Genomic DNA, 27684 nt, shown 5'->3' with positions numbered 1-27684 from the left:
CTTTGTGAAATGGCTGTACCCTCACTGTCCTGCATCATAATACACTAGACACCTGTTTATGGGTCATCCATACACTTCCTCCCCATGCATTAGCTGCGAGTTGTTGACTGTGTGGTTCCTTCGACATACAGTATCTTAATATTCAAGTTTGCAGCGTGGAGAGCATCCTGCTGCAATTCATCGGTACAATGTTCACGTCTTGAAAATCCCCAGCCTCCCATGCCCCAATGGCAGCACAGCACCTAAAACCCTCTAAAAACCCCAGGGAGCAACTTGAAAATGTGTGTAAAATGTTGTTAATAGCTAACTTATAATCATACTAGCCATTCAAATTAACGCATAAAAACTTGATCAGCGTTCCTGCTCAGTCCACTCCTGTTTGACAGCATCGAGGATAATCAGACCTGACAGGAGAGTGCTGTTTATATCTCTCATGTTGTGTAATTGCCATTATGTAATCACACCATTAATAGGATAGGAGAGCATCATGTAAATATTGTCACTACAACGATTACAGCCCTGATGTGGCTGCAAGCGCAGCTTTATTTCAAGTGTAGCGAGTTCTACTTCCGCAGCTTTCTGGTCAGCCTGTGTGACTGAGCCGCCTCTGCTTTCTCTGAGGCAAGTGTCTTTTCTTATCTACCTGATCGAAAAAACATGGATCTTGTTGCTGGCTTCCAGCAGCACAGATAGAAAAGTGTTTATTGGACACAGCCAAGGAAACCATGAATCCCACTCCCTTATAAACGGGGCTATCCTGTCCGTAGCCTGCAGACAAACAGTGAGTAAATAAGTCGGGGATCCAATTGATGTTCCTTTGTAGCCTAAAGTGTGTGTGTGTGTGTGTGTGTGTGCATTTGTGTGTTGAAGAAAGAGTGGGCTGACACCATCTTCACACCTCACCTCTGGAGGATTTAATGTATTTGGCAGCAGGAAACGCACACACTCAAGTCATTAACAAGTGATTGGACATTACGCAAAATGTAAAGCAGGGAAACACAATGTAACGTCTTCAAGGACGTGCATGAATATTTGCATCCATCCATGTTTCATACTCTGCACCCTGCACACATTTTTTGATAACCGGCGCGCTGTAATGCTGAATAGGTAAAAGAAACAACCAACAGCTCCAGCAAGATAATGAGCTGCCATCTCATTAATGCGCCGCTTCTTCTCCCCTCTGCCGTTTCCAAACATAGCAGCATGAAAGCATCCGTCTCCAAACCTCCCTCAAGCCTTCCAATTTACTGCCACTCACCCTTTTTTTTTTAATTCCATCACCGTGATGATGAAAGCTGAGAGAGCATTATGGTCCTCGCCAGTGGTCAGACAGTGAGCGAGCGAGCGCATGGGCCCGCGTCGGTCACACTGTCAGCCAGCCAAATGGGTTAGGACAGATAGAGGGGAAGCCAAAGCGGGGGGGGGGGGGGGGGGGGCATAGACCCCTAATGCTCCCCACAGAACACGACCACAGAGTAAACACCAGATACCTGAGGGTGTGTTCATGTGATACGGAGCAAGAATGTACAGTGGACTATGTATAGTAAAGTGTAATACTTCCCGCGGTTAAATATTTCACATATTTCTTAGTGTTTGTTTGAAGCCACTTGGTGGACCAGCTGTCTGGATTAGTGTGGTGTATGGTATATGACTATCACAATATGCATTGTAAAATAGGGGTGCAATAATTATTTTTACTGTCAATGTTTTGGATTCTTGTAAATAATCTGGTTTAGAGCTGAAATTGTGGCCGACTAATAAATGAACAAAATCATTTTTAAGGTCAACAAGGCCATAAATTCACTGATTCACACTTCTCAGATGTGAATATTGGTTTTCTTCGCCCGTTATGATCGTTAAGGCCTTCTGATTTAAGACGGCTGGTCGGATAAAACAAGCAGTATACATACTGTATGTATTAGGGTTCTGTATAAATTGTAAAGAGCATTTTTACAGTCCATTGATAAAACAATTAATGGATTATCAAGAACATAATCTGCTGATTAGTCGATAATGAAAATAATTAGTAAATAAATTAGCCGCTACCATGAATCAATTAATTGCTTAGTCTGTGAATTGTCAAAAAAAATTAATTCAATTTCCAATACATGAATCAGAGAAATGCATCAAATACTTACATTTCAGAAGCCGGGGTAAATGTTTGACATTTTTGCTTAATATTCCATTAGAGAATAATATTCTAGGGCTGTCCTCAAGCAAATAAATTCTTAGCTGACCAACACTGTCATCTCATCCATTAGTTGATTTAAATCATCATATCTGTCAAAACTGAGTTTCTCCAGAAAGAATCGAACAACTGAACTACTATTTCACATATTTGGACTACTATAAATCTTGTGTTTAACTAATGAGTTTCTTGGTAATAAATAATTTAATTGACTAATCATCAAAGAGGGAGCAGCCTTGGAGTAGACAGTAGCAAACCGATCAAATATTCTGAAGAGATGGCAATGTAACGAGAATCTTCATAGTGACAATGACAAGTTACAATACCGCGCATGATGACGCTATTTTGCCAAAATACATCTGTTTGGTACTTCAAGGAAGTTGAACAAATACACAAAGAAGTATTTGCAAACTATTAGACTGAGCTGTTATACGCTGAAGCGGTGAAGATACATACATGGTCTCAGCTGCTCACATGGTGATACAGTTCAGGTTACTTAAAACCAAAAACAGGCATCCAGCGAGAGAAGCCGGCCGGGTAGGATGGCCGGCAGGCGTGCGGTGGGCGGTGTGGCAGATAATGTGACATGTCAAGCCGTGTTGTGTCACGGGTCAGGCCGTAAAGGCGGTCATGGGAACGGTATGGGAAACATGGGGAGTATGGCCCGGCTGTGTGGTGGGAGGGCCATCTGGTGTCACCAGCCACCTACCACCATATGATCACGCCTCTACCGAAAACCCTCTCGCCTTCACAACACAACAGCACTCATGACCCCCCCCCTCTCTTCTCCCATCCTGCACTCTGTTAGCTATGTTTTCCGGTCATTGGCATTATTCTTGTATGGCCTCCACTCCCCCAAACAAAGCCCCTCCTCATGCTCTACATGTCTTCAAATATTGATCTGCACAACATCCTCTGCGGTCACAAAGGGGGAGCCTGAGGAAACGAACGGGAAGGAGTATGCAGGGGAAGATCGAGCTGTCGAATGAAAACAGCCCCGCAGAAGAAAAAACAAAGTTTTTAATTTTGGTAAGAAATCAAATAGCATCGGAGAGGAGGGGAGCTGAAAGCCCCCGCTGGCTGTCAGGAATCTGGCAGTAACCGTCAGTCTGAAGACAAGACCTCCTTTAGTCTTTTTCTGAATCACTGATGAATGATTTCGTTACTCAGACGGGTCCTTCTAGTTTCCGGGGGGAAAGTAAAGTCGTTTTTTTTTTTTTTTTTATAGACCTTGGCAAAAATGATGACTTATACTGGATTATTCATAATGTTTTCCTTTCTCCTTCACGACAAATTTATTCTTCTATTTTTCATGAGCGGAAGATGCTGCAACTAAATTCGGAGGATTTGGGGGCAATACACTGCTGCTGTTGAGTTTTAAAATAAAAAGGAGCATTTATATTTAACTCAGACGTGGTCTGGTGCAGACTCCCCCACTAATTGAGGGCTATGCAGTAATCTTCAGTGGGCTAAAACTCATTTACCGTAAGCTCTGCTGCAGCATTAAGATGAGGTCACGCCAGATCAGCATCTCTCCCCCCTTGATATCTACATTCTTCTGAGTTTAAGCTATTGGACCCCCTGAAGGACATATATAGAGTACAGCATGGAATATCACTGCAAGACGTGGCAGCTAGAAGAGGTTCAACGTCTGTTCCAATCTATTCTTCTATCGTCCCAACAGCAATAACTGAGCAAAAGCAAGAAGAATGACAACCAAAACAAAAAAAACAAACATGGACACATTGATCCACATTGATCCATATATGGGTAAGTGTGACTTTGACACACGTTGAACCCCCTTTCCCACACAGTGCTGCCCAAGCAGGTGCTCCCTAGCTGAGGAATGTCCAGCGGAGTTAAAAAAGGTCACGTCCTGCCCCCAAGCACGCCAACTATCTCGGTCTTAAAGGGGGTCACGGACGCGAGGTTGTTGACATGCATTGCATCCCATTCACATAATCCAAGCAAGGATTCCAACGGGCAACATTTGCTGCCCTGCTTCTGATCCATCGACTCTCCCGCTTGGTGCACAGCCTTCAAACGTATCAAAACCAAGGGATGGAAAGAGCTGAGAGTGTGTGAGGGAGAGAGAGAGAGAAAAAAAACGGCTTCTCTTTTTGGCCGAGGCTCCTTTCAGTTATCTGGTGGCACTCATCCACGGGGGCAACTGTTAATGTATTATTATCAGAGCAACGTGGAGAGCTGACAGAATGTTTTTGTCTGCCAAACAGGGAATGTGTAACTCCACCCCTCTCAGCCCAGCGGAGGAGAGCGGCGCTGATGGGAAGTTGACCTTATTCAATCAGATTTTTTTTTTCTTTTTTGGATGTCTGTCTTCTTCCTCCTTTTTTTTGTGCTTCTGAGCGCTGCCAAGCTCGGCGGAGGGGGGGGGGGGGGGCGTTGCGATGGTGTAGGATGCCTGTGGATGCGCTTCAAACACAGGAAACACTTCCAATAATGTATGCACATCATGGTCTGGTATACGCACACACCCACACAGACACAGCAACACACTCGCAAGAGCTAACAAAAGCACATTCCTGCGGAATCTGTGCAAGTGGAAGACAAAAGACTTTAATGCCATGTCTCTCACACATTGAGCACTGCAGCCCATAAGGAGGCTGTAAATCCTGGGCTCATTCAGAGCGTTCGCTGGCGTTGATCAGGGACAAACTTTCAATACTTCACTGCATGCCCAATGATCACACCAGCCGCTCTTATAGGTGGCACTGACACGTCTGAGCCCATGAATGTGTCAGGGAACTCATAAGTCAAAGCACTGCATTCCTGCGAGACAAGCCCATCAAACACACACACACACACACACACAGGACCACCACTAAACATATCTCATGGTCATGACTACGTACAGTATGAAATGGTCACTAAGTGGTAGCAGTACTTACTCGTCCTTACTGTATCTGATGTCATGCAGCCGCCTCCATTCATGCATATTGCATACACACATGCACACATCCATACGTGCACACACATTATTACACGCTCACACGCACTATCCTTCTGAAGGACATCGATAAATCTGAGAATAGCTGCTCTCATGTGTTGAACTCGGGAAGGGTTAAACATTTTTTTTTTTTTTAAAACAGTATAAAAGACACAGAGAGTGATGATCCATGAAAAAATGTTAGGAATGCAACAAAATCCAAACAATGAGTGGAACAATTGGGAGGAGGAGAAAGACAAGAAGAGTCACAGAGGCTGAAGATACGATGAGAGGAGACCGGCAGACACAGCAACACTAACCTGTTTCACTTCAGCAGGCATGGTCTAAAAATCCCCCCTTTCGTTCCAGACAAGAATTAAAAACCTCCCGGGGAAATAAATGTGTGACAACTATTTCCTGGTCTTGGAAAACTCCTTTCCCTCCTCTCCTCCTCTCGTCTCCTCGCGCTTTCCTTGTCTATTGACGTTGAGTTTTCCCTCTGTGAGCGCAGAGGCAGCAGCTCAGACGCAGGCAGCCATCCTCTGCTCAGCTGTGTCGAGCCAGACGGAGTTAGCGACAGGAGTACCGGAAGTGGGGCGCTGTGCCTTTCACAATAAGAGCGCAAGTATTACGCATGTCAGCAAAAAGTCAGCTTTACGGATGTGTAGGGTTGGCTTGCATTTGAAACAACCATAATCCATGTCTTATCAACCATACTACCATATTCCACAAGATAACCGAGCAAAGATTTCCAAATTATGTAATAGCTGTTAATATACTGTAGTAGCTAATAGCCTAGTAGGTCGTGTGTAACCGAAAATATGGCCGACGAAAAAGGGTCTGTTTTAGGTTATCGCACAGGTATAGTCATACTTTTGATTTTGTACAAAACTGCTGCTGCTTCTCGAAAGTGACTTTTTCATTACTATAAGCATAAGCCCAGGTTATTCTCCCAAAAACAGTGGCATATTGCTATTGGCCATATTGAAGGTCTACAGGTAACACATAGACCTATACTATAATAAAGTAATCAAGTTGTCTAAAGGACTCCTACCAAGTATATTCAGTGAAACATATATATTTTGTATATATACAGTATATATACAGTATATATCACATATCTCACACAAACCAAAGTTGGCCCTTTTGAAGCAAAGGCACCCAATACTCTGCACATTTTATATATATACATATATATATATCACATAGGGCATGAAAGCAGAATGGTTCACAAATGTGAGCTGCTACTGGCTCTTTTGATGAAGCAGTCATGCTTTTATTTTGAAAGTAAAATCAACCTACATCCAGTGCAATCCTGGCTATTTCAGGCTTGTCTTGCACAGCTGAAAAAAAGGGACCCAGCTTTCTCTTTTCCAGAGATGCTGTACTTATGTAGGGAATGGAAAGAGATGGAGGGGCAAAGGAGGCCGTTACCCACAGCAGAAAGGCCCCTCGCTAACGAAAGCAGAGATCCAAGAATAGGAATGGAGCTCAACCAAACTGTGTGCATTTGCACGCACACACGCTCACTCAACAAAAAAAGTTAGCCAGAGAGAGAACAAAAACCTCAGGGGCTGAGGGGGGGGGGGGGGGTTCCCAGACAGGCAGCATGAGCTGGAAGTAGCAGCTCTCTCTCTCTCTCTCTCTCTCTCTCTCTCTCTCTCTCTCTCTCTCTCTCTCTCTCTCTCTCTCTCTCTCTCTCTCTCTCTCTCTCTCCTCTCTCTCTCTCATTGGGTCTATGTCTGGCATCTTTAGTGGGGTGGGACCAGTTCCCTCTATGCACTCCAGCTGCGTCTGTCAATCCATCGACCCCTCCCCCTTGTTGGCATAGACAGAGAGAGACGAGGAAAAAGAAGAGGAGGTGTGGGGGGGAAAGGGGCTCACACACAAAAAAACAAAAGTTGGCCCTTTTGAGGCAAAGGCACCCAATACGCTGCACATTTTTACACCCTACACACACACACACAGCTCCCTTTCTCCACCTCTTTGTCCCGTTCCTCTCACTGCACTTGATATAAGGGAGGGGTGGGACGTACGTGGAAGAATTCACATTCAAATATCTATGACTGTGACCAAGACTGTCAAGGAATGTTAATCTACTAACGTAAATTGAAGCTTAACTAAGGACAACTTTGAGAGACGTTTGGAGTTACAAAAAAGGAAGAAGGAGGAAAAGAATGACTCGACTTAAAAAAAGAAAACAGAGAAAGGCGAAATCCCAAACGGAGGGGAAATGGCTGAGGTTTCGCATTCCACAAGCCTGGTATTTCATGTGAATGTTACTGCTCCATTTGTTCTTAATGAAAGAACTTGCCCGCCATGCACCATTACATTTACTATTTACTTTCAACAATACCATTAAGAATTCATCCAACAAACATTACCTCCAAAAAGCGGTTTTAAACAAAAGGTTTATAATTTAAATGACGGTGCATTGCTTTCTCTTATGTGATTTGCAATATCACATTCCATTTAAGCCATTTAAGCACTGAGTGAGTTTCATAACCCTGTTTAAAAATCCATTAAGTGCTTTGGTATACTCATGGGAGCAGATTAGAAAGGAAGCGGTACTCTTTATTTCCTCTGTGCGTGTGTGTTTTGCCGGTGTCCAATTCATAGTTTTATGTTGTGATTATTGTTTTATGGAACATTTGCCAAATCTCAAACCATCTAGACTCAAAGAACACAATAAGTCTACTGCCACATAGCAGTGAGGTGAGCTGTACTTAGCGTTTGGCTCAAAGCACCACTATATGCTTGACATGTTTACAATGGAAATATGCTAATTCTTCGTGGGTGTACTGTTTCCCTTCACCATCTTAGTTTAGCATGTTAAAATGTTACTATTTATCATTAAACACAGAGCACAGCTGATGGGAATGTCATTAGGTGGTTTGTTCTTCATGTCATGATGCTGCTGGATGGAAAGTTAATGGATCACCAAAGTTTTTACAATTCATCCCGAGGGGGACAGCAAATGTCATGGCGATCCATTCAATAGTTGTCAAAACATTTAACTCAAAACCACAAATGTCAAACTCATCACGGTACAAGAGAAGGAAATCAGGGGATCTTCAATTAGGATTCATCTCCCGGGGACCATTAATGTCTGTACAAACTTTCATGGCAATCCATCAAATAGTTGTTGAGATATTTCAGTCTGAAACAAAGTTGCCAACAGACACTGCCATCCAGGGAACTAAAAGAACGAAATGCTGTTGTTCTTTTCATATGCAGACAGGTAAAAACACACAAAAAATAAAAACAGGACAGTTTGAGGTGAACTAAATATCCAAAACAGTATATTCAACATGTCCTTTCAAAATAATTCCTGGAATGAGTTCAACATCACAGGATGGTGATACATACAGCTTCCAGAAATACCTGCTACTGTCAGAAAAAAAAGCAATATTCTCTTGAGTATAGCCAACCCACGCCCGGGCCGTGTACCATAAATGTACAAGGTGTATGAATAATCCAGGAGTTGCAATCAAAGCTCCAAAAGTCAGCTCTGCTCTGTCAGGACGTATGGCGTGAAACAGATGGTAGAAAGGTTAATGTTCAGCAACAAGGCGTGCTTTGACAGCCAGACACCTCCAATAAAGCTGCATCTGTTAAAATCATGTTTTTTTACTTCCATTCAAGATGCCAGATGTATAGAAAACACAGAGAGAAAGAGCGAGGAGCAAAAGTATTTCCAAAAAGTAGAATGAAGGCAGGAGCAGCTTGTGGTATATATTATATGGCATTTCGGTACAAAAAAAAAATAATGTTTTTATAATCTTCAGTTTCAAAGGAGACTTTAATGGCATCTCATTTTGAACAGTACTTCAAAAGTTTCTCTAAGAATACATTTCTTTGGAAACCCTACTTTACCTTCAAACTTTAACAAAGAGGTCAGTAAGTTCAAACGAATATTACACGATACACAAAGCAGGTCTACTGAGAAAAGTGATTTTAAAGATAATACTGACTTTGCTGCTCTAAGTTCTTTAAGGCAATCACTGCAAAGTGTAAGGGCCTTGACAAAACAATAGAAGCTACAGCACCAGGATGATGTGCTCTGTTACAGGCTGACTGCTGTTTATTCTAACAATGGCACAGCTTGCTAAGAAAGCCCTCATCTAATGAGTCTTACTATCATGTTTTATTTTATTTTCCCCTCGCAAAATGGCTACTCAGCGATGCAGAGGATTAGAGTCCAATCTATTGGGGGCTTTTGTCTTGCAAAAAGGCAATTTTCCCTTCATTAAGGGACATAAAGCTCTGTTTAAATGGCATCACTTTAGATCAAAAGGTTCTATTTTCTGTTTTCATGTCGCTATACTGTGATTGCACAGCAACGTTTTTAATTCAACTATGACTGGATTTTCTTAGTTTTTTCATCTTGTCACGCATAATTAGGACTCTGAATGAGGGACAAACAACAGAATCTGAACCAGTCTGAGCCTGACATGCAGCAAATCATCAACTTTTACACATAAAATAAATGATCATACTTAATTAGTTGTTCCATGACCTGATAACCCACCTTCACGCCAATTTTCACGAGTGACTCTTTTTGTATTTTTCGAGATTTCTCGTTGACAGATGGGCAATCTAACTGGTACTCCTTTCAGAGGTAAAACTCAATTTTTCATATGCCTCGGAGTATGTTTACATGTTGGCTGATGATCCACAGTTTCTTGGCAGTTAGTCAGCCACTGCATCTGATAACCAGCTTCAGGAATCCTGTTTGTCGTGTCATTTTGCTTGGAAATGAATAGACAAAAGGGATGACGGCCATCTGCATTTATAATTGAGATTCAACTTGAGAATGTTTTTTTTACCATATATGGCATATGTGCTTGGTATATATGCCATTATTCAGCTTGAATGAGGCCCTTGGAGAGAGGACTGTTGAGAGCAGTGCCCGTCTATTCACACATTCCTGCGCTATTAACCATCACTCTCTGAGAGAATCACTCTGAGACACTCAGACAGTTCACATCACACAACATATCCCTGTCTTCAACTGCACCAAAATATGAAGAGGGCCCCACAGCCTGACTTCAACTTATCACAATTTACATGATCTTTTGACAAAGTGTGTGTGCAACTCTAAGGCACAAAACAGCAAAGGTTTGTAAATTCCAGACTCTGTGATGTTGTCTTCTTACAGTCTTTCCAACAGTGAAATGTGAATCAGCCTGTGGGCCATGGCAGAGCTCATACAGTCAGCCACAGTGCAAAGTCAATAGATGTGTGTGTGCTTCTGACTGCTTCTGACTGGTATACCCAGGCGGCAACCTCCAGCTCTGCCGAGTGAAGCCAATGCGGAAGGGTCTCTAAACTTGCATTCTCTCTACGGACCAGCAGGGGGCGACTCCTCCGGCTGCAAAAAGAAGTCCGATTGTATAGAAGTCTATGAGAAAATAGTTTTTTTATCACTTGAATTATTCCCTCAGTAAACATTGTAAACTTGAGTTTATGGTCTCAACTGCTTGTTTCAAGTCTTATTCAATACAGCATGATGCTCATTTAGTAAATGATGGTCCCTTTTAGAGTAAAACAGACCATAAAGAGGGGTATGCTTTAGGGCGGGCGTACTGTGATTGACAGGTCGCTGCCGCTACCAGAGACGTAAACGGCATCTCTACGTCACTCCTCTGCATTCCAAATATGGTAACTTCAGTTCATTGGTTGCGAAAAAAACAACATGGCGACGTCCGTAATCTAAGATGGTGACGGCGAAATCGTCGAACTCAAGGCTTCAAAACGGCAGTCCACAAACCAATGTGTGTCGTCACGATGACTACGTCTGCTTCTTATATACAGTCCATCGGTATACCACCTACTGTTGCTGCACATACGCCTGATGCAAATGATTCGCGTGCTGATAATCTCTCCAATGCACAGGCAGGTTGAAGAGAGAGGATTTACTGGAACTTGCAAATACCCCGATGTTTCCTTCTGTAAGCATTAAATCAAGGACTTAGATTTGAGGTAAAGTACCAAGCTGTGGGTTACAGCTGCCCCTTCTGAGTTGATTCATCTATTATTTAGTTTGTGGGTCTTTAGGGGACTATTTCAGACTAGCTGATTGGTCTGCCTTAGCTGTATTTTTTAAATGCAGAGTTTGAGCTTTGCAGGAATTGTGAATGCAACTCTGATATCCAAACACTTTTCACTTATGTCTACTTGCATTTTTTTTAAATTAACAATAGATCTGAAGGCCATCTAATGTATTTGCATGTATTTGTTGAGTGACAACAACATGGGAAACAGTTTTGCAGTTAATGCTGTCGAGAGCAGAACACACTGGAATGAAATTGAAATGAAACCTCCAGCACTAAGTCCCTTTTTGCCATTAAGGAATTTGTAGTCCCGAGGAATGTTCTGTCCAATAAAGTCAGAATTTACTCCTGCACACCTCCCAAAACAAGGCTGCCGATTCTGTTCCTCATTTGATGAGTATTTATATGCTTGTAAGTCATGTAGTAAAATTGTCGCAGGAGTATGTTAAACTCATGAGGATAATTAAATCAAGGCTTTGAAGAACACCTCCAGCCCTATGCTACAAAATCTGTTTTCAATTGAGTTGTGTGCCAGTTGAAAGGGGTCAGCATCTAGCCCTGTTTGGTTATCCTGCTGGACACTGGGAAGGGTGAGGTCACATTCCTCTGGTGGCGCTGTGAAGGTGAGGGGCTTTATTGTAAACACATGGGCTACAATTTAGTCCCTGAACTTAGACTAGACCAAGTAAACAGTCTATTCAGAATACCATGGTCATCTTTCAGTACATTTTGCAGAAACTTTCAGACTGAGGCAGTGCCCTTCAAAGTTATGGAGCCTCTCTGTTCACCTATGCGAGTACACAGAGAGTATACCTTGTCTGGTGAAGGAAATGGGAGCAGTGTTCAGATACCCCTCTTAGTGCTTTTAGTGAGCATAATGGTTTAATGGATTGTGATCAAATGGCAGGGAGGTGCACCAGGACAGGCATTAAGTCCAACAGCGTTGGGGCTGATTTGAAGGATGGATGTTTGAGCCACCCCAGAGGAATATAAATAGCCCATAGTACAAAAGGCTTTTCGGCTGCCCCCCACTTCAAACCTCTTTCTCCCTGTTTGTCTGCCCAACCTCAACCTTGAGTAAAAATTCCTGTCCTTCCATGTTAGACCCAGGACCAAGCTGACACTCACTCCCCACCTTGAGCAGTTAGCAGTGTGATTCATGGGCCATCGCCTCAATCTTGACTCCTAATGTTGAAGTGGATTGAATAAAAGATAACCTAGAACATAAATGGGAGCTCTGCTTAAGTTTAACAAGAAGCAAGTGGGGTTAGCCCTTTAAATGTTTAAAACATTTATTAGATTTGTAAATGGATTGCATTGCCTTTAGAGACCTACACAGGCCCACGATTGTTGGACAATCCACTTTTCCACCAGAGCCCCAGGTCTGTTTCCCAACCTGGGCTTCTGGATCTGCACAGGATTTCTTTGACAGGTAAAAAATAAGAAAAATGATGTTTATCTTTTAGACTTTTCTCCAATCTTTGCATATTTCATATAAAATACTGTATTGCTTTACCTCTTCAGGCTTCTGAAAAATATTCAGATGAAACAATCAGAGAAGAAAAAAATACTCTTTGACTGAAGTACTCATAAATTATAGACATGCGACCCGTGACAAGGAGTCACAGGAAAATATGTCATGATGTTCAGGGGTCGCACATGAATAAAGATTAGAAATAAAGGACTTCCACCACAACCAGAAATATTTGCTGCTCAAGAATGTTTTCTTTTGACACTTAAGGAAAAGTCTGAATATTTTGTTTTTATTAATAATAATATTAACATAAAGACAAGCTCTGCTAGTTATGACCCTGAGAAGAAGTAGTGTGACGTTGTGGCACGTTGTGTAACATTAGTTCAAAATCAATTCACACATGTCACCGGGCACAAGACAAGGCTGAAGACAAAGAAACAAACATGTTACTACAGACAAAGATCGAACGCACTGAAACACAGCCTCACTGGACATCATGCATGGGTCCCTGACAAAAAGCAATGACAGTTGAGCTCAAGAAGTCACTTAAGGAAATTAAGGAAAGTCTGGACCTGGAAATCAGTATTGTGACGGACAACCAGCCACAGACTCTTTGATCAATTAAAACAAAAAAATGGTAAGCCTTAACACCAGAGGACCAAGTAACCTTTAAACTGCTACATAGCACGATTAGGTGCTCCATCGGGAAACATGGAAAACCAGCACCAACATCAGACTTTAAAGGTGACTTTTCTGCAGGCTGCTCCATGAAGCTACAATATCAGAGAAAAGTGGTGTAGCTTGCTTGGCACGGGAATTGTGTGGCATACAAAGATAAACAAAGGAGGCATTTTCACACCAAGGTAATTAGGGTGTTTATGGGAGGAGAGAAAGTTCCTGATGGCACGGCGAGGGATGAAGACAGGGGAAGATCGAGGAGGGAAGGGGGTTAACTAAGGCTCATTGTTAAGCAGGTGATTTACGAGGGTACAGGGGCTCCCGGGCCCTGCCAGTGGAAGGATGGATCTTCTGTCGCTATAGCACCCTCGGCCCTTTGTTTCCATTGTGCCGAGACAGGGCTGGGGGGGCTGTGGGGATGAAAGTGGGTGGAGGGCGGCTGGAGCGATTGTTGGTAGAGTGCTGTTGTGCCATCGCAGGGCCGGGGCCTGTACCTCTTCACCACAGACAGCAGCACAGATCAAAGGCTGCACTGTTCCCGCTCTAAAAAGCTCACACGCCTTTGAAAACTTCCCACAACATTTGCACAAGGGAATGATGTGCCTCTGCAATCCTAGAAGCCCACTGAATATGGCATCTAAATACCAAACACCAACATTTAATGACACCCATAGTGCGAGAAATTACCCCGAGTTTGCTTGTCAATGCAGCCAGATGATTGTATGCACCACAAAATGGAATCTGTGCACGTGCCGGGCAGTGGCCGTGGGTAGATAGATTAGGCGTCTGGTGTATATGAAATGAGGTCACCTTTTGCAACCAGACGTGGTTGTCTGAGCGCTGTCTGCCTTTCTCCACACAGACAACTGTCACCATGCACCATTTGACCTTTCAGAGCCTCTCTGCGATACGCTCCTTCAGGCAAAAATCAATTACCACAGGCCAACGCAATATCAAATGAAGAAAGGGTATGATCTTAGCATGTGAGTGGCCACATGTTGGGGCTGTCGAAGGATGCAGATTGAAAGGCGCCTCGGTCCGTGTCACTGAATCTCTTCTGATAATTTAATCAGAAAAGCTAATGGAGTGTCCGACAGCATTGTTCTGATGTTTCTCACAGGACGGCGCAGTGTAACCACTCTAATTCTCTTCCTTGGCTGCAATTCATAAAGTGTAGTATTGAAGTGAATGAGGATCAGAATTGAATTAATAAGGTCTTAGAAAGTAGGGCAGTGCTGTTTACATGAACCTCTCCCACACTTATTGTCCCAATACAATGGTCAAAGTGCCTTGTGGTGATCTACCTTTGTGTAGCCTGTGTTAACATCATGCAGGGCCAAATCAAAAATCTGAAAATTATATTTGAAACCCGCTGAGCCACAATATTCTTTGATCCTATTTAGTTGTGTGCTCTCCAGCTAAACAAGGTGACTTGTGTTCATATCAGAGGCTGATTTATTTGTGTTTGGGACTATTATGTTGTCTCGACTCTCTGTAGGACAAATGTAAATCATAGAAAACAGAGAATATGTTGCATTTTTAGCCAAAGAAAACAGCATGGAACTCATGAAAAGCTTCAACCGTAATGGTTCAACACAACAAAGAGTGTCCAGCCACACTATTGTAGCAGTGTATGAGTCTGTGCTAAGGCACAGTGATGATTTAAACTGAATGCTAACTTCAGCATGGCAAAATGCCCACAAATGCCCTTTTCATGGATTTAGATTAGCGTAATAGCATACTAAGATTTGCTAATCATCACTAAACTCAATGTATAGCTGAGGCTGATGCAAATGTCATTTGCAGGTATTTTGTAATAACCAAGCCTTGGACAAATACAAATCAAAAGCCAGGGACCCAGTGTCTCCGGCCACAGCTGGCGCCAGCACGGAGGCATACAAAATGTCAACCTCATGGTGGTGTTAGAGGAAAATCAGGGGATCAACAAAGTCAGTAGATATCATCCTCTGAGGACCATGAATAGGTGTACAAAATTGCATGGCAGTCCAGTATTTGCTGAGATTTCACCATATTTCACATTTCAGTTGGAACCAAAGTGGTGGACCAACCAACATTGCGATCCCTGGAGCCACGCCGTTGGATTGGCTAAAAGCTATTTCCTATTATGCTACAAATTTATGTTCACATGAACATTAGCCAGAAGATTTGTCACCAAACTCAACTCCTCGAGAGGCTACAAATCTTCTTGACTTTAAATTTGAAGAGGAAATGACTGCTATATTTCTGTATAATACTGTCAAACCATCAGTGAATGATTTATTTGCGTCATTGGGCTGCATGCCAGGCCCATGCCTCACTCCACACCCAGGCTGGTCTGGACAGAGGAGCCTGCAGTGTCAAACTCAAGAAACTGAGCCTGGATGAAAAAATGCAAGAAGTGTCGAGAGTTTCAGAGCACTGTTTGAAGAGACCAATCATGAAGTGATGTGCTGATATGTGTGAAGTAATCTGCATCAAGCTCTGTGAACTGAAGACTGTTTTTCTCGTGTTTATTCGCTACCCACTCGGCCCGCTCTGTCTCTCTGGGTCGCCTGTGTTAAAACACTGACAATACTGATCTCAATGATGATGGCAGATTAAAGAGTAAGGAAATGAGCACCTTGCAGCAAAGCGCTATTTAGATCAGTGGCTTATCACTCTCATTAGACATCTATTTGAATCTGATTTCATTTATCATACTTAGTCCACTTTTCCTTTTCTGGCCCCAACTTTAAATAATGGCAGGCCTCATTGAGTCTGGCCCTTGGGTTGTGAATCTGAGCCCTCAGTTACTGATCCATGATCCGTTTTAATCCATCATGCAGCCTGGGGAGTATGTGCGAGTGTGTGGTAGAAACTAAGCAAGGAAAGAAACAAGAAAGAGAACAACCTGATGCATTTCTCATCACTCATACAACCTCAGTATATGAATGGAGTCTCACGATGCAGCACACACAGACATTTACACACAACACTGCACCTTCTGGCTAAAGACTGAGCACACATACCCCAAAGCTGTTTGACCCAGAGCAGACACTGATCAAACCCCCTCCCCCCCACCCCAATGTCCAATTTGCTTTGGCATTCATAGGTGTTTATGATTAAGCCGAAAGTCTAATGCCTGGTGACTGAATGACATTTCAAAGTGATGTAAAATGAGGCGGTGCTCTGTTATGCCCAATTGACTCCCTAGTGGCAAATAGGCAGGGTGGGGGTTATCTATGAGTCTGATCTGGGAGTGATAGCACGAGAGAGAGAGAGAGAGAGAGAGAGAGAGAGAGAGAGAGAGAGAGAGAGAGAGAGAGAGAGAGAGAGAGAGGGTTAATTCACTGCCTGTCATGTTAAGCCCTGTCCCCTAAATCATTGACCAGTTTATGAGGAGGGGAGGATATCTCACTCTGTCTTACACACACACACACACACACACACACACACACACATATAGACGAATCAGTAAGCTAGCGGCACCTCCATTAATGCGGAGGCAGGTCATAGTGACTCAGTGTCTGCCAGCTGTGTTAACAGGTGACTTTCAACCGAACGCATCTGAGGTTGCTCGTAGCAACTTACCTAAATGTCGGGCGTAGATCATAAAGACAGATGGGTATGTATTTGAAATTGATTAAAGTACAATTGACGACTGAGGACACCTAAATATTCTGCTCCTGTTTTCAACGGCTGCCATCACTACGAGCAACCACGACACGAGTCACCAGCACAACGGACACCATTGTAGACTAACATTATGTGTTCTGTTTAGGTTGCCTTAGTTTGAGCAACTAACATCACATTTTACAATACAGCCACAGTTGATGAAGTTGATTTATTCTGTGGGACCACCGCAGACCCTCAACTGTTGGAGCAGCTGAGAACTGCACAGGTTCTTCTCAAACTCCTCAACATTGTTGTCAAAAGTAATGCTACATAGAAAGAAAAGGTAAAAGAAGAAAATTGGACACTTCTTAGGACAGCTTGCATTCAAAAGGACGCATATTGTAGGCATCGATGTATAAGGACAATTTGATACAAGGTTTGAGGAGGGGCCTCTCTCATTCCTATGGAAGTTGCTCAGTGGCGCATTTAGCCACAAAAGTTCAACTTCTGAGTTTAAAATGTGGATCTTCTGTACTGCTTCCGCACAAATGGGCCCATAGAGCGAGTGCACTAGTGTTTCCTTCAAACAAGCATATCAGTCGCTCGATCAAGCACTCGTTCGCATGAACGGACGGAAGAAAATAATGCTGGATTTGGTATTTTACAACTTGTAGGACTTAATGATTTAAATAATGATTTCTACATTTAAAAATATATATATATATATATATATATACTGTATATATACTGTATATATCCACTGAGTTACAGTTAATTCCACGGTTTTGCCACTATGTCAAATTTGCTTCAAGGCCCTTTCACCCCTCTTCCTGGGAGCTTGATTGTATGGAGACAATGGTGGCTTTCTACTTTCAGTATTTCACAGGATTTTTTGAAGAAAAGCAGCAGATTACCCCCTGTGGTGGGGGAGGGGATGACGAGTTTACTTTACCCTGCTATACCTTCCCTGCATCCTCTTCATTATCCCTTCATGGAGGCCAAATTGGCAGCGAGCCCTTTACAAATGAACACTGACACGACTGTTGACAAAATGTGAATGCAGGCAAATACAACCGCAGGCAAATGTAGGCAGAGCAGTTTCATCTCTGCAAGTCCTGCTATATCAATAATACATGAGACTGCCTCCTTTACTGTGATTAAAGGTGACGTACCCAAGTGCTACAGGTGCTGCATCGCCAAATTGTGCTTTCAAATTCAGGTTAGTAAAACATGTGTACAGCCTGAGAGGGTTTCTTTCTTTCTTGTGTAAATCAATGAGCCATTTGTGATTGCTGACATTTTTAGGGGATTACAGTTGTCTCATTTCTACATCTTACATTTCCTGCTTCCGCATAATCAGCCAGTATTGTCAGGAGCCCTGGCCAGGACTCTAGTGTCCCCCAGACACTGTCCAGAGCTGGGCGAAATGCCACATCCAATCATCAGCACCACAAGACAATATCAAAGACCAGCGGGCAAAATGAGATGGGATTGAATGGTAAGCTGTGGCGTAGAAGGAGGAGGCGAAGGAAGACAGAACGAGAGGCTGAATCTCATCAGCTCATTTTTAAAGATGAGTCACCACAGAGCAGAATATTTGACAACATCCAGGTCAGTGGGTTCAGACAAACAGGAACAAGTGTTCCAAATCACAGAGAAGTTGAACAGAGAGAGATTATTGAGTCCCACCAATGATGAAAAGCAAAGACCGTGAGCAAGCATGGCGATGGAATGATTTTGGTCCGATTGAAGGCGGGGGCAGGAGAATGTTGCTTTAGAGAGGTAGGCAGTGAGGCAGTCACAAGTTGGTTAAAAATGACGGGGGGGGGTTGGCCAGCATGCTGGCATCATTTACCTGCATCACCACCTGCTGCCATGCTAGCGGTTGGCTGGTAGGGGGGTTGGGAGGAACGTTGGAGCGGTCTAGCTGCAGGTTGACGTGGCGACGCTCCTCCTCAAGGGCTCGGGTCAGCTGCTCAAAACGCGCCTCCTGCTCTTTCACGGAGGCCAGGATGCTGGCGGCCGAGCGAACATCATAGTCCTCCATGTCCTAGTGTTGAGTCGCAGTTGTACAAATCTTCCATGGAGGGAAGAGAAGGGGGAGGAGGGGGCACCAGGTCATTATAGACAACCCGACCCAACGGGCGAGGCCGAGTGGCATCAACAGGCTGCGGCAAGTTCAAAGTCAAATACAAGTGGGCTAAGATGGGACTTTGGTGATTTGGCACACAGCACACACTTTGTATGATGATCATGATCAAAAGACCAACGTCACATATCAAAATGGAACAATTAGGATGGCTGACTGGGTGACTGGGGAGGCAGCGTCATAGTACAGAAAGTCTGTTATAGTCAAATTAGTTTAAGTTCGACTATGCTTTCTTGAGCCAATACCCAGAAGAGACAAGCTCAAATTCTCCCCACAGAGGGTGACGACATGGGGAAGTCTCTGATACTCCAAGCCCCGCATAACAAAGACATTAATGAGGATGCTCTGCTGGGTGCCAATTATGTTTTTTGCTTTCACAAGTTGTAGCCTTTCTTGTAATTAAGACAATCCTGCCACCACATGTACAATTCAATTCAGTTCTGCTGTAACATCAGCGCAGCAAAATGGAAACATGATTCACAAATTACAACAAAGGGAATGAAACGGCACAGTGCACACTCACAAAAACAAAGAGTCTTGTTTTTGGACATCCAAAAGGCGGAAGGGAATGATGTCACCCCTAACAAATGAACAATCATAGCCAGCGTGGAGGAATGGCACTGTCATTGGATATAGTCATGCACAGAGCCATAACGCAGACTGACACACAAGCACTGTTGCAGGCACGAATCCAACACATGCAAGCTTCCCACAGCCACCCATACGGACACTCGGGCTTGGTACCACACACACATACACTGCCTATCATCAACAATCATGATTTCTAGATGACAGTTGCAAGCCGCAATGCGTATCACTGTCACACACACTCAGATATCCATAACTGATAGTGGCGTGATATCAAGGGGGTTTGATGGCAGAATAACGAATGGAGTTGGAAATACCACACCGCAGCAATACAGACCTAGTAGATAAGCAGGCTGAGAGGTGTTAGAAAACAGACATCCCCCACTCTAACAGAAGCAGAAGGGTGAGACAGCAAGAAGAACGGAGAGCTGGGAGAGAGGAGAAAGAAAAACAAAGGGATGACAAAAGAGAAAAAAACAGAGGTTAAAACAAAAAGCAACAAGCAACATATGCTTCTTCTGACTGGGTTGTGTTTGACCCAAGTCGGATAAGACAGGTGCAAAAAGTATTTGAAAATTAGTACACGATCATCTATGTACATTTTTTCATAAATCTTCATGACTCAAAGTACATGACAGTTTTTACCGCGGATCCCAAATCCCAAAGTTCACTGTACGTCAGTCAAGTTGTAATAATTGAATTCATCAAATATCTGTTTGAAAATATTTACCACTAAATTAAATTTTCGACAGAAATGACGAGTAAAACTGTGGATTATGTTCAATGACAACATTTTGTAAAAGCAAACAATGCCAACGGCGTATGGTGCATATTAAAATTTAATTTGCATTTAATTGACATGTTTGCGTGAGGATAGAATACATACTGCATAGGGAAGAAGGAACCAGGGGCTAATTTTTGCCACGGGGCCCCTGAGTGGGTTAATCAGGACACGTCTATTTTACAAAACATTTCTCTTTACAAGCAACATTTTTCACAGGTACAGCAGGAGCGATGTGTTTTGTATGTGGATGTAACATAATATTCTGGCCTTGGACTGGACTGCTCTATCAGAGAGTGAAAGACATGTTTGTCAAGCTGAAGAAAAATCACAATCCAGGGTGAACTTGTGCCAGTCAGCATCATTTAAAAAAAAAAAAAACACTGTGGTGAGGACAATCCTTCTGTCCAATATTTAGGGCTTTAGAACAAACATGTCAGAACTGCTCTTTTAGACATCAGAAGGTTGAAGAGAGAAGGTACTTTACTAAAACCAAGAAATGGCAAATAAGTCAGGAGACACGTTGCATTAAAGCATTGTGGGTATTTTCCAGCTGATCTTGCCACTGAAACAGACAAAGATTCAGGAAGGGTGGTTTGGCTCGGCGGGGGATGATCAATGCAGATGCAACCATTAGAATCTTAAACAGGTCGGATTATACAGTGTGTGTGTGCATACGCAGGATTCATTCTTCAATATAGGACCTGGTGAAAGTGAGGCCTTTATTCCCTTTGAAGCACACAATCTCTCTTTGATGTTTGTTGAGCGCTGATCATTTATTTATCTGGAGTGGAGTCTCGTCTGACACAACTCTTCCTTCACTCTTCATCACAAAGGAATATATGCTAAGGAGCCTGTGTTTTAAAAGCGTAACTCCATACCCGTGTGAATGAAAGAAAAGGTTCCTTAGGTTGCTTTACCTCTGTATGGGAACATGATCTCTCATTATTTAGCCAGTTTTTTTCACTATCAAATCAGCAATGTACCATTTCGAAACACTGTTCTCCCTAAAATGTGTCTGACTGGAATGATTTTACAGTCATCAGCTGGTGACTTAGCCTCAAAATGGAAACACTGCTGGGCAATGACTGCTAGCAAAAATAGCATCCTTGTCTATTTCCAAAGCTGTCCACTACTTGAGATAACTGAAAGCAACAGGGTACCATGAATGCCATGTTGATTGGACATACTTGAGGACAGAGTCTAGTGATTCCCACCCCTGGAGAGTTGGGGGGGCAATGTGGCCGTTGCTTCCTGAGTCCTAAATGGAATAAAATGGCAGGCATGTGAGCTACGCACACAGCTTATCATTAAACGCCAACTTCTGGCCCTACTTAAAATAGCACAGGGAGGGGCCTCTGAAGAATTCCCCTCTGCCCCCATGACAGCCCTGCTTTTTTAAGGTTGGGTTCAGCAGATGTTTGCTAATGGTCTGCGTCAGAAGGGATGAAAACATAGCCGAGGTCTGCACGTTTAACCCCATCCTCAATTACACACTGGAACGACTTACTTTACTTTATGTCATGGAAACATATCAGAGTACAACTCAGAGGGCAGGAAAGTCATTGGTGGATGCCTCTTTATGAGTGGAGGGGAAGCTCACTGATCAAAGAGTTAAGAATTTTAAAAAGGAAAATGTTTAATAAATGACACAAAGGTAAGTGTGTTAGACTGCACTACTCTTTAGGTGTAAACATCTTTAATTAAAAAGGAAAAACAGTCTCATATTCCATGTGTTGAGGACGAAGCACAGCACTGGCTGCTTCACTTGCGCTATTGCGTGGCTTTTATGCACTTCAGCACAAATCGTGAGCTCTAAAAATAGCCCAGTAATAAATATATCCACACACACACACACACGGCCAGTGTGTGGATCCGCAGATGAGATGCAGCATTCGCACACTTCAAAGGCTCGCTGGAAAATCCAGTAATAAATCCATGGCTCCTTATTCATCAGGTCCATTGGACTCCCCTAAAACAAATCTTCCAATGACAAGACACTATGCCATCATATCCTCTCTGTAATAAACTGGCAAGCATTTAAAGGCTGTTTTTCTCAAGAACAGCTTTAAATGAGCCAGCAGATAGGCGTCTGGTTTTCTCACTATGACACCACAACTGGAACATAAAAATAGAGCTTCAAGGGAGAACAATGTCCTATCTAATGCCCTGAACTGAGACCATGATTCCCCCATTGACAAGAGGAAATTCTTGTTTTGTGTGTATGGAAACTTTTCCGCCTTGAGTAGCATGAATGCACTCTGACCAGAGAAAGCTGGAATGACCGACATCATTTGCCTACAACCACTTCTAAAAATGTCAATTTATGGTTTAGAGCTTCAGAGGTGCTGGTTTCATGACAACTGGATACAGGCAGTTTAGTGTTTTCCTTTCTTTATGCTAAGCTGTGCAATATATTCATATTTAGAGGACACATATGAGAAGGGTATCAACATCTTCATCCAACTCTTAGCAAGAAAGCAAATTGCCATAATTACCAAATACAAACTATTGCTTTGACTTTAATCTTATATCAGGAGTCAAAGCGGAGACAAAAGAGGACGACAGCTACTGAGGAGGCCGTCCAGATCAGAAGTAGCAGCGTGTTTTGAGGGGTTTGAGATTGGATTATTAGGGGGATGGGGGAACAGATTGGGAGGTTTAGGATGAGGATAATTGAGTGTGACCATCAGTGCCCGATATTGAGTTAGAAGCATTCACCTGATTAGGGACTATAGGTGGGTGGTGGGGTCCTTCCTTCCCCACTCGCCGTCCAATTTGCCCCTTTCCAGAGGCTGTAATTGCGGCTCAAATTAATTCCTTGTCTAAACCTATCATGTGCCCATCTGAGGATGCAGCTCTCAGTGGCACAATTAGGTACTTAGAAACACCTGCTCCTTTGCCTGCTGCGTCGCGTGTGGAAGTGGTGGTCTTCAATCTACCCGCGTTGGCTGTTGAGGATTATACAGTCACAAAGTCAGAAGGTAGATTGGTGATTTCAGGGGGTATTGCACTGCTTTAAACTGTCATTCCAGAGCCATTCATTTCAAGGCTCTTGAGAGAATATGTCAAAGCTCTTACAGAGAGTGACTGACAGTGAAGTGATTCATCATAATGTCAATCTGCTGTGTTGGGAAATTCTGCTCACCAACAGGAAGTTTTTCCACGAGTTTTGCGACTCTTTAAAAGTGCTTCTCTTGAACATGAAAGTCATATCGAATTAGTCTTATATATAAAGAAAAACACCATCACTGGATGACAGACACGACAGCTGCACATACCTGTTATGATGTTTCAAAATGGTTTTAACAACTGTAGCCAAGCCAAGCCTTCAACAGTCTTTTTGAAAGTATGACACAAAACACAAGCGGCAGCTTTACCCCGGAGTATAAGCTAATATCACCATATTCGCCAGGCTGCGATATAATGAATGGTTACTGGAAGATGATTGTCATTTCCAATTAAAATCTAATATTCTCAGTAGCGCTGGACTGATATTAGTGACTATAGGTTTAACAAGATGCAACACATAAAAATGAAATGCACTGTCACCAGGAATAAACCTCCCACCAATTAAGTATTCCAGTCGTCGTTGCTTTGAGGAACATTATAGTGAGTGTTAATTCCCAAAGGGGTATTGCTGAGTGATGCCAGGATAAGCAAAGCTTAGCGAGTGATGTGTGGAGCCCATAGCTGATCCCTTTCACAGCCAGAAGAAAAGAAATGTGGAAAATGTTTACCCTACCATATTTTATTTCATCCTTTGAATCATATGCGGAGGAACACTGACAAACACACACAAACAGATATACACGCACATACACACAAGCACATACATGCCTTTGTTAGTCTCTTTGAAGAGATGGAACATTCCATTAAGACTAATAGATACTCGTATACTTCACCATAACAGAAATATGCTACAAAATACTGGGCTGTGCAAAGCTTCTGCAAACAGCTGTCTGTTTTTCATGCCTTCTCTTCCAATGAAAATTGTAATATTGCATTACATTTTGAGGTTTTACCCCAATCCTTGATCAGGGAGTTTAACATTAATTAGTAAAGTAACCTCTGGATATTTATGAGATAAAAGTTGGTACTTGACTGTGAGAAGATGATTAAAGAAGCAACACAGACGTTACTTTAAACACGCTAAAAGCAATGCACAACGCTTTGATAGACATGAACATCAGTCACTATTTCTAGTGTACTCTGTGACCTACTTCTTAAAGAGAGAAAAGGCACAAAAGAGTGTCTCCTAGTTTAAAGTACAGCGAAGGCATGCGACAAAAAGAACAAGTCTTTTGCAGCAAATAAGACATCCAAATTGCAGTTAGGCGCTCAGGTTGTATCTTCAACAGGTGACAGACTTCAAACAGGCTTTAGAAACTGGACCAGAACAAACATCCTCTCCTGTTCAGCTGTAAAAAATACTAAAAACTGTGAAGAGAACCAAGGCCGTCTTTCAACTGACATTTACCTGAGCTGATTCAACTGTGAGAATTATTGAAATCAGAGCACATTTCCTGGAGGAAAAAGCTCCTGAATGTATTGAAATAAAAATCATACAAGGCACTTCAGCGACAAAGTGAAGAGAAGTAAAGTGAAGCTCCCTCGAGGAGATATGACAGAGAAAGTGAAGTCTCAAAAAAAACTGTCAGGAAATGTAATTACTGCAGTGATGAGCTGAACAAAGTGATTAAAGGAGGCTAGAGGTGTAGAGAGAGAGAGAGAGGCTGGTGTACCTTTGATGTCGGCGAGTGCTGTCAGACCACAAGTACGCTGGGGATAGGCGAAGCTCGGTTATAGTCGACTCGTTTGTTCAGTCCGCCAGGGGAGATCTGTGGATACAAAAAAACAAAGACGTAAGTATTGAGCCAACCCGATGACGCTGCATTGTTACTGAAGGGCTCTTATGTAAAACAAAGACATGTAGTATAATATATACAATAGCTGTTGTTTCATCCTCTCCTGCCGATCACTTGTGGTGTACCACAAGGCTCCGTTTTAGGTCCAAGACTGCTTTATGTGTAAATGCTTCCTTCTGGGGCCATTTTTCGCAAATAAAATGCTGCCGCTATTGACGGTAGCTTGGCCATTTAAAAATGGTAGGTTTGCGCATGACACGTGCAAGTTGTGGTCTGCAGGGATTTAACACCACCTTCTAGTATCTGCAGTGGAAAAGAGGCGTGATTTTCATTTTCATGCCTACGACACCCTGCTGCCGATAATAGCAGTGTTGTCACCCTCATTAACTGTTGAATGTCCAACCGTTTTTGCTACGAAACTACAAAAAAAATCAGAGATCCTTTTACTCGACACACCCAACTCCATTCGGCTGATCCGTAATAACCGTGACAGTCTGTCAATAAATGTTAAACCTGTGGCTAAATATCTGGGAGTGCTTTTTAAGCCTGACCATAGTTTGTGATGTTTACAGGGGTTGTATAGTCCTGCTTTAATCACTCAAACTAGAAATACTGCCTCGAGGTTGTACGCCTCCGCCAACCAGTCACTTTGCAGTGTGCATCCATGTCCATCCAAAATGTCAATACTTCATAATTGAATCTAAATAGACATTTATGTGACATTGTCGTATGAGTTATTGAGTTATGGCCCAAAATGTGTTTTCTGAGGTCACAGTTCTAATCGGTTCATACTTGAGTGCAAGAGGACATTTGTGCCAAATTTGAAGAAATTTGCTCAAGATGCTCCTGACATATCACATTCTCGAGAACAGACCGGACATACAACACCAAAACATAATGCCTCCAGCCACAGCTGTCGCCGGCATCGAGGCAAAAAAAAACATATTGCATCAAAGGCTAAAGTAGTTAAAGCCCCAAAATACATCTGTGAACTCTTAGCCCCTTATGAACAGGACACACCTGGCTCCCCAGCTACATCTGTGTCAACCTTTAAAGTCCCTGCTTAATACATATTTCTTCAGTCAGGCATGTTCATGTGCTGTTGGCTGATGTCCAAAATCCCGAACATCCAGTCAATATTTCTCTAGACTCTAATATTCTCCAAGGAAACTCAGGATAATTATACAAATATGCAATTATATGCAACAAAAGATACAACAGCTATTACTGCTGCTACAAAAAAAGAATAATTTCCACCTAGGAGCTTCACGTAAAGATCTAGTCTACTTATCAGCTTTTGTCCGGCCAATATCTGATTATTAACAAGGAGGCAACACTTACTCGATACCTTCAACAAACCAATATGTCAGCCTGACCTTAGTATTCACACTGCACCACCTCAGAAACATAGACATCACAGGCACACACACACAAAAAAAGAGACCAGTGTCCAATACTGCAGCACAAATTGGTTTTGATGCTTCATACCATGGGATGAATCATTCTGCCACACACACCAACCTGTCCGGTGGCTCTTTGATGGCTGCAGAAACAAAAGCCTGGCAGCAAAACCGCTGGATCGACTGCACCCTTGAAGGTGTCACTGATGATGAAATCAAACGCGCCCTTACACACGCTTCCTCACAAGCCAACTTTCATTTCATGAATATGGGTTTAATAAGATGTAATTGTTCCATAAAAATTGCCTCATACTTCAGGCAACACTCTGGTGGAATATTTATTTAAAAAACAACAATTCCCAAAATGAGGTCAACAGCAGTTCATTCCAAATTACTAGCTGTTATGCGTAGGTTTAACTGGGGTTCAGACTGATTCTTGATAATGATGTTCAAGAGCAAAAGTTACTTTATAGAGTAAATGAAAGTTAATTCTAACGATCTTATTTATTTGTTACATTCATATTGTCCTGAACTGAAACTAAGACCATCCCTGTGAAGCCTGAAGAAGCAAATGCCCACTGAGTTTGAACTGGATGAATGTCTGCTTTAGATCAGAAACATGAACTACTGCTTTAACTTTTAGTGTATAGTCAGCTCTCCACAGGATAAGTATCTCCAGATGCAGCTCTGACTTCGGGCCAAATATGCATCAGAGGAGGAGTGAAACCATGTAATGTTTCATTAACCATGATCAGAAGACACCCACAGTGAGTTCGAAAAACAAAAACAAAAAATCAATACAAAGTCAATTTTTAAGCTGGCTCTCGGATTAGAATATTTCTCCCTCTCCAGGGATTCCTGGGTGTGTTTACTTCAAGGACAGATAGGCTCTGAGCACCTTGGATTTCTGGTACAAACATCAAAGGTGAAGCTAAGCCTGGCTGCATTAGTTATCACCTTG

At 42.7% G+C, this 27684-nt stretch overlaps 1 protein-coding gene across 1 annotated transcript in view; it reads right to left on the bottom strand.

Annotated features, from left to right (window-relative positions):
* The window catches only part of arvcfb (ARVCF delta catenin family member b), a 104200-nt gene extending 98638 nt beyond the window's left edge, over positions 1-5562 (bottom strand). The window contains exon 1 of the mRNA XM_079160447.1: positions 5456-5562. Within this exon, the coding sequence (XP_079016573.1) occupies positions 5456-5476 (21 nt within the window). The 5' untranslated portion in view covers positions 5477-5562. The remainder of the gene's footprint in view (positions 1-5455) is intronic.
* Between the last annotated feature and the right edge of the window lie 22122 nt (positions 5563-27684).

This window comes from Pholis gunnellus (assembly GCF_910591455.1).
Source record: "Pholis gunnellus genome assembly, chromosome: 6".
Taxonomy (NCBI): Eukaryota; Metazoa; Chordata; class Actinopteri; order Perciformes; family Pholidae; genus Pholis; species Pholis gunnellus.
Note: the sequence above shows the minus strand (reverse complement) of the source record. Positions and strands in the feature narration are given on the sequence as shown.